The sequence below is a fragment of the Oppia nitens genome, unplaced genomic scaffold (genome assembly GCF_028296485.1).
Source record: "Oppia nitens isolate AA-2021 unplaced genomic scaffold, nextdenovo-longstitch-racon4-pilon3 scaffold20_pilon_pilon_pilon, whole genome shotgun sequence".
Lineage (NCBI taxonomy): Eukaryota > Metazoa > Arthropoda > Arachnida > Sarcoptiformes > Oppiidae > Oppia > Oppia nitens.
Window position 1 is genome coordinate 22939 of NW_026533200.1, and position 9562 is coordinate 32500.

The 9562-nt window shown below is 18.6% G+C and overlaps 1 protein-coding gene across 1 annotated transcript in view; it reads left to right on the forward strand.

Moving 5' to 3' along the window:
* Window positions 1-824: 824 nt before the first annotated feature.
* LOC128953094 (neurogenic protein mastermind-like) overlaps window positions 825-9562 on the forward strand; it is a 43158-nt gene continuing 34420 nt past the window's right edge. The window contains exons 1-2 of the mRNA XM_054298568.1: window positions 825-1431; window positions 3732-3787. Of these exons, the coding sequence (XP_054154543.1) occupies window positions 825-1431; window positions 3732-3787 (663 nt within the window). The remainder of the gene's footprint in view (window positions 1432-3731; window positions 3788-9562) is intronic.

A 9562-nucleotide genomic window follows, 5' to 3' on the forward strand; every position in this document is an offset into this window, starting at 1 on the left:
TCTCATCGTTAAATAAAAAATTTATTTTCTTATGAAACCAATATTTCTAAATTATGTGTAATTTATTTTTTATTTTTTTTTATTTTCATACTATTGATTGCATATCAATTTGATATTATCATTAAATAGGAGGTTTAGAAAGTGTTTGTTATTTGTTCCCAATTTTATTTTAATATCATTTTTTTAATAAAAAAAAATAATTTGTCAAAATATTTTTGTTTATTAAAAAAATTTTGATCTATAAATAATTAATAGTTATACTTTTTTTTAGTTATTTTAATTTAAAAAATAAAACTATTAGTATTATTATATGTTTTAACTGAAACTGATTTATACTGTATAAATATATATACATATATATATATATTTATATTTATTTATTATATAATTTTGAAATATATGATAATATAATTATAATTATAATTATAATTATAATTATTATTATTATTATTATTATTATTATTATTACTGTATAATTTAAAAACTTCAATCATAAAATAAATATATAAATACATAATTTATTTATAAAATAACATTTATAGTAATAATAGTAATAATAGTAATAATAGTAATAATAATAATAATTTTAAAGATTTTTTTAAACATCTTTAAAATTAAGTTATTATTATTTTTCAATACATTAATTAAGTTATATATATAATAATAATAACACTTTTTAAAAAAATATTATATTTTTTTAATTTTTAAAATAATATATTATTTAATTATATGTATATACATGTATATAATATTGATTTGTCTAACATATATATACAGTATATATATAATTATTTACAACATTATACAGCACTAGAGGGAGATATATGGATCAGTCATCGCTAATGATTGACTCATCGGCACCGACACTACTACCTACTGACCAACCGATAGCACCGGTAGATGATATATCCCGGAAAATACAGCACCAAAAACAACATACATATCATAGGACATCATCTAATAATAATAATAATAATAATTTTAGACACCATTATATTGACGACAATATAAATAATTATCAAAATTATCATTATTGGGAACAGGGAGGTGATGGTGGTGGTGATGGTGGGCCATACATACCAGGTCATCATCATCATCACCAGCAGCACCGGGACATATCATGGCATACCTATACATCAACACCAAACAGCCGTATCTGGTTTACAACATCGACAGCAACAGCACCGGCAGTATATCGGCCATCAATTACACAGAGATTTATACCGCATATTATCAATCATTCAAGTAGTAGTAGTAGTAGTAGTAGTAGTAGTAGTAGTAGTAGTGGGACTGGTATGCCAGCACCTTTACCACCACTACCACCACTACCGCCAATACCACCAGTTCCTAGTAATAATAATAATTGGGATCAAACTAATAATATCAAACCAATAATCAAAAAGCCATATATCTTATCCTATCCTCCTATTAGTAGTGACCCGACTAGTAGTAGTAGTAGTAGTAGTAGTAGTAGTAGTAGTAGTAGTAATCACATGGAGTTCCACATTGGTATTGATGGCCAATCGGACTACAAAAACAATGTCTACTTTAAACAGTTTCAGTATAGTTGGCATACAATTTAAAATAAATAAATACATAATTAATTAATTAATTAAAAATAAAATTAAATAAATAATATTCAAATAATATTTTACTAAAAATTTTGTAACTATAACTAAAAAAAATTTAAATTAGAAAATTAATATAATTTTTTTAGTTAATACAAAATTTTTTAGTTAATACAAAAATTTTTAGTTATTATAAATTTTTGTTAATAATATTTATGTCACTTAAAATTTTTTTTATAACAAAATTTTTTGCTATCCCATAAATCTTTAAACTATATTTAATTGAAATTTTTGTTTTAATTATACAGTTTATTGATATACAGTTTATAGTATAGTAATCAAAAAATAAAATAAAAATAAAATACAAATTTTAATTTCATTGTATAGAAATATTTTTAAAAATTACAATTTTCAATATTAAAATTAAAACTAAATTATTATTATTATTTTTTGTTAACAAAAAATTATTTGATTACAATCTCCTCTTAAAAATATATACTATATATATAAAWTTGTAAATTAATAATAAAATCTATGGAAATATTTKTTTGATTTTTTTCMWKAAAAAAATAAATTTTATTAACCCTGAAATGATTTTATATATATATTATAAATAAAAATTTAAACTCATTTTTGTTGAAAAATTTATTAAAATAAACTTAAATATATTATTCAACACAAAAAAAAATTGTTAAAATTAAAACTCATTTTTTTAAAAGTGTAAAACCTAATTATTTTTTTTTTAAAAATAAAAAATTCAATATTAAGAGTCAATGAAATCATTTAATACTAATAAAAAATATTAATTAATAATTACTACTAGTTTTTTAAAAAACTAAAAAATTTATTTTGTATATTAGTTATCAATGTGTGTGTGTGTGTGTGTGTGTGTGTATGTAATGACATTAAATATCGTTAGTTATATATTATAATAATATAAATGAGGCACACATTTACACATAGCTATATTATGTAGTGTATATTATAGCACAGTTAGGTTAATCTMCCGGTGCACAYACAAATAATTGAGATGTTCTCATTCAAAAAAATAAAATAAAAATTAAAAAAATAAAATTATATATATATATAGTATATATATATAGTATATATAGTATATATATATATATATATATATATATCAAAATGTTTTTTTACAATAATTACTGTAAGTAATGGTACTAATGGTAATAAATGTTTATATCTATATATATATATATACTATTAATATATATATATATTTATTTAATAATTATTTATTTATCTAATTGGTTTGTTTTTAAATTTTTGTTAAATCATATAACTATACATATATTTTTTAAAATAACATTATATACTAAAAATTTTATTGCCAGATATCAATGTAAATTAAAAAACAACATAAATAAATAAATATTTTTGTTGTTGTAAATACTATTATAATGTTAAAACACATAAAACAATATTTATTTATTTTAAAATAATTAAAGATTTTTTTTTATTAAATAGAAAATATTAAATGTTTTTATACAAAAATATGATACTTTAATAATAATAATAATAACTAATGGGATAATACTTAAAAAAATAGTTGAATACAATTAAGATTACATTATATATATATTATAACAACTATTAAATAAATTAAACCTTTAATAATATCATATTTTTTAAACATTTTTTCTATTGGTTGGTATAATCTATAATAAAATTACAATAAAATACATGTTTTCTGTAAACTATAATTTTTTTAAAAAAAATATAAATGTTTTTATTATCAGAGAAAAAAATAAGTTATTTTTTTTAAACTACCGTTTAATTATCAATTTATTTGATATTATTTTTTTTTGATTTTATTAAACAGCATTCAAAAAAAACATATGCAATTTTTTAAACATACAATTAAGATACCTATATTATATATATATATATATATATATATATATATATGTTATATACAGTATATACTGTATMTATTTTAATGGTACAGTAAATTTATATACAGTTAAATATATTATACGATATATTTAATATATTATATAATTACATGGACTGTTATACTGTATTATTAGTATTATTATTAATACATACGTGTATATACTGTATATATATAACACATAGAGATATCAACACTGTATTGAAGATTTTTTACCCACATTTTTAATACATAATATATACTATATATAGTTTATGACATACCTGTCCCCCGGCTATCGATGACTCGTTCAGTCGGTCTCTATGACGTAAATACATACACACACACACATACCGGTACATACATAGACATACATACACACACATATACCGGTACATACATAGACATACATACACACACATATACCGGTACATACATAGACATACATACACACACATATACCGGTACATACATAGACATACATGCATACACATACATACACATACACACACATACACACACACACACATACATACACACACATACATACACACACATACATACACACACATACATACACACACATAGATATTGAAACGGTTGGATAGGTTGCTTAAGGTGTCCGGTGCTGACTCGACGTTATCGGCACCAAAGTGTGTCGGTCTTAGAGATGAGTCGGCACCAACACCTATGTAGTTGAGGACATCAGCGACCACGGTATGGATCTCGCGTTGAGCGGTGATGGCTATGATGAGCCAAACAATAAGCGGTGCTGCGACGGTCAATGAGCTGAGCGGTGCTGTGTCGGCCAAAGTGTTGTAGTGGTGGTGATGGACACGTGAAAGGGACACGCGACTGACACGGCAAGGGAGCCCGTAGATGAAGAGAAGAGAGAAAGCAAGAGAGAGATAGAGAGAGAGAGAGAAGAGAGAAAGTACGGGCCAAAGGCCCAAATGACTTACTCGGGACTTATAACCAAAACCGAGTTTATTAATAAAACATATAAAATAATACTAATACAATGTATTACAATACACTACAGTGTATTGCGGAGTGAAGTGACGGCAACCGACCAGTTCAAGAGTAAGACAACTTGTGTCGAGCATTTCGCTCGACTGAGAGCTCAGCAGTCTGATCGCTGCATAAGCCACTGCCTATTGCGCGCGCAAACTGTTAAACTCTGCATTCATATTTGATGACAACTTTTACATATACTACTACTTTGCTCTTATTGGTTAGTTCAAACTCTGCCTATTTTTGATCAGTCGCACACTACCACCTAAAGGCAAATTCTCATTTGCATTAAAATACAATACACAAGTGCGCTTAGAAATTAATTAATTCATTAATGTTAAAGTATATGAAACAAAAACCCTTGTTAACCCCTGTATATAAAATGTTTAAACCAATGGTTAAATAGTATTCACTGAAACGCAAGTGCGTCACTACATTTACTGACACTATACGTGTCACAAACTAAACCTATATGTTTGTATGTTAAAGTATAGCTAATGTTATTTCTATGGCATAATTATAATAGTAAATGTGCCGCTTATGTATTTTCTATGGGTATACTAAACCCGTGTTTTCTATTACTAAATATGCCGTTAATGTTATTTCAATGGGAATACAAATTTCATATATTACTATGTATTTAACACTGCTGTCAAAACATACAACTATGCAATACATAATTTGTAATAAATATATAATTTGAGTACATTTACTATTGTTTTAAGTGATCTATTATTATTCCGCTACAATATATATACTGATGTTTTACTGATGTAATAGTGTGGTCAATGTCCTCTCAAAAATATTTTTTGAAAAAATAACACAATTTTTATTTTGAAAATACCAAAGGAGTTAAGGGTTTTTTTTGTGTTGCAATTATTATTATAATTAGTAGTAGTAGTAGTAGTAGTAGTAGTAGTAGTAGTAGTAATATATTTTTTAAGTAAATTATTTCAATCACTAACTAACATATGTTAAGCTATGWCTATGACTACTACTACTACTACTACTACTACTACTACTACTACTACTACTACTACTACTAAATGTAAATAAAAAAAAACAATTTTAACTTAAGATTTTAAAAAAATATCTCTAACTTTAARAGATAAAAAATATTATTATTATTTTTAAAATTAAATAATTATATTTTAAAATTATTAATTTGATTCATTCATATTATATGTAATAATTATAATTTTAATCATAATTACAATTTTAATTATAATTGTAATCATATTATATACTAAAAAAAACTAATTTATATATAGATATATAATATTATTGAATATTTAAAATTTTTAGAAAAAAATAAGACATTATTTTAATCGGGAAATTAGATTTAAAATTTATTACACTATAATAATTGAATAAAAATAAATAACTTATTGAATAAATAAAATACTAACCAAAAAAAATTGTATTTTAAAACACAAAAATTTACAGTAAATTACTTTTTTTAAATTCATTAAAAAATTATTTATTAAAAAACAACTAAACATTAATTTTTTTTAAATATGTTTTGTTCATATAATTAAAAATATTTAGTATTTTATATATATAAAAATATTGAAATAATAATCTTATGTTTTATATAATTATTTTGAAATATTATAATTAAATAATAAATTTGTTATTTTAAAATACAAAATCTTTTCAAAATACATATTTCTATTACTTTTTATTTTTTACTATTAGTTTTATTAAAATATATTTATAGCATTTAAATATATATATAATACACTATTGATCAACAATGTTTAAGCAAGCAAATAAATTTAATTAAATTTTCAATTTTTTCAAGCATATATAATGTATTAATTTAAAATAAATATATATATTTTAAAAACTTTAGTTTTCAACAACAAAAAAAACAATATTTTAGTTTTAAAAATATATTTATCTTTGTATTTAATTTTTCAATATACGCATCAATTAATAATATGTTATAATAATATATTTATATAAAAACAAATTATTATTTCATTATATAATAACTACATAATACTTAAGCTATATTTATATATATTTATTGTATTGGAAATAATTAATAATAATAATAATAATAATACACTTAAAAAACTTTTTGAATGTCAACAAAAATTATTTTTATGTATTATATATTTTTGTTTGTTTTTTTAATAACATTATATTATTTTATAATATTTTTAAAAAATACTTAATTTTAAATGAATATATAATAATTTTATGAGCAAATATTAATACTATTTTTTTTTATTATTATTATTAATAATATTTTTTATTGTTGAAAACTATAACTATAAAACCTATATAATATTATGCATTTAAATCAAAATTATTATTTTTTTTAAAAAAATAATTATTTATTTCAATGTTTTAAACACTCTAAATACTATAAATAAATTTGATTATCTTTACTGTATATAATTGATATTAAAAATATTAAAACAAAATTTTATTACATAAAATAAATCATAATAAATAAATAAAAACAAAATAAAAAAATCTATATTAAAATGTAATAATAATAATAATATGTATTTTCAATTTATTTTCCAATAATTGCTTTTATCTGATTGCATGAAAAATGTATTTAGTTTTTAATTTAAACAAAAAAAATATTAATAAATATTATTTATTACATATTTTTTTAAAAAAATAATTATACTGTAAATGTGTGCATAAATTTGTATACATATGTAAATATATTTATTTATTTATTTAATTTTTTTTAAAAATAACAATTCTTAATAATAATAAATTAATAATTGATATTTTCAACAACAAAAAAATAATAATATTTAATAATTATTTCAATCAAATATAAATCAATTGACTTAAACATAAAATATTATTTTTTGTTATTATTATTATGCAAACAAATTAATATCAATTAATAATTATCATTTGATATTATATACAGTAATAATTGATTTATTTATTCAAATATATAAATAACAATCTAATAAATAATAATAATAATAATAAATGTTTGATTATATATTTAAATGGGTGTAACATTTGATTAGCGGTTCAAATGTTTCAATAATATATATTTTTTTCTTAAATATTAATTTAAATATTAAGCTGTTATTTATTTTTAAATTTATTAAAACATGTAAAACTAATTTTCAACATTTATTTATATATATATATTATTACATAAAAATAGATTTAAAAAAATTGTATATTTATTATATATAAATCATATAAATATTTGTAATTAATTACTAATTGGTATAAATTATATAATCATTTCTATTCAAAATAAAAGTGTTGATATTTTCAAAAATTTTATTGAATCTATATATATATATATATAAATTAGTTTTTATTATAAATTAATTATTAATTATTAAATATTGWATTTATTAGTAAAAACGCGATATCTTGTTGTTGTTATTATATAACACTTACATAAAACGTTTAAAAAATACATATTTGATAATTAAAATAAAAACTTATATATAATATATATATATACAGTATATATATGTATATAATTTAGCTGACATTCATTTTAAATACATATATATATATACTGTATATAACATAACATATAGTAGTTATATAAAGTATATATATATTAATACAATATACTGTATATATATATTTAATTTATGTATTAATATTTTTTTATTTATTTTATTTTTTATTTAAAAAAAATATATATAACAAAAATTGAAAAATTGAGGTCATCATTTTATTTATGATCTAATTTTTTTCTGCTTATACATATATATATAGTATATATGCATATTAAATATTTTATTTATTTATTTTTTATTTGTTTGTTTGATGAAATTAAAAATATAAAAATTTTTTGTGACATCAATAGAGGATGTCATTTACTTTTTAAAGTGTTTTACTTTATGTAAATTTTTTGTGTGTTTTTTTTTATTTTTGGTTAACAGAAAGAGAGAGAGAGAGAGAGAGAGAGAGAGAGAGAGAGAGAGAGAGAGAAACAATATTTTTATTATTATTATAAATATAGACTATATTTATAAATAAATAATATATATAAAAAATATTATGCAAATTAATATATTTATATATATATATATATTATTTTACATTAATAAAATAAAACTTAATATGTACAATTGTATTATTTATTTTTATTTTTTGTTGTACATATATAAAATCTATAATTAAACTATTTTTTAAAAAAAAATAAAATTTACATATATTTTTAAAAATTGATAATAAAAAATAATCTTTTTATTAATAAAATTTAAAATGTTTTTTATATTTATATGATTTGTAATAATTTTTTTGTTTTTTTAAACTATACATCAATTGAAACTTATTGCATATATAAATAAAATTTTTTAATAATAAATTTAAACACAATTGTGTTATTTTTTTTTATAAATAAATATAATAAAATTAATTTAATTTATATTAATATATATATAATTTTAAATTATTTTGTTTTTTGATGATTGATATCAAACAACAAAATTATCAATTTTAAAAAATAAATAAATAAATAAACTAATAATACATTTTCACTTTTATTATCATTTTTATCAAAATTATAAATATACTGGTAATAAATTATAAATAAATTGGTATAAAAAAATAAATATCATTTAATTTATCAAAAAAATAATAATTCAAATCAAATCAAATATATAATAAATTTACTACAAATATATATATATATATAATACTATATATATATATCTAATCTCATATAAAAATCTATGTCATTGTGGTGTTAGTTATCCAACAAAAAACAAAACCAACAAAACAAACAAACAAATTATTATAAATAATTTATAATTAATTTAAATAACAACAACAAAACTACTACTACTACTACTACTACTAACAAAAATTAAATTTTACTTAAAAATATATAAATAAATTATTTAAAACTTTTTTAGTTTTGGTAAACAAAAGTAAACATTATTGTCGTGTTATTAATTTATTAGTAATAATAATAATAATAATTAAAATATATTTTTTATATACAATAATAAAATCAATATACAGTAGATATATACATTATATATATATAACATACTTTCTATATATATATATATTGTTTTATTTTTGAGAAATTAAAATTATTAATTTCGTAATAATATATTTTTTTTAA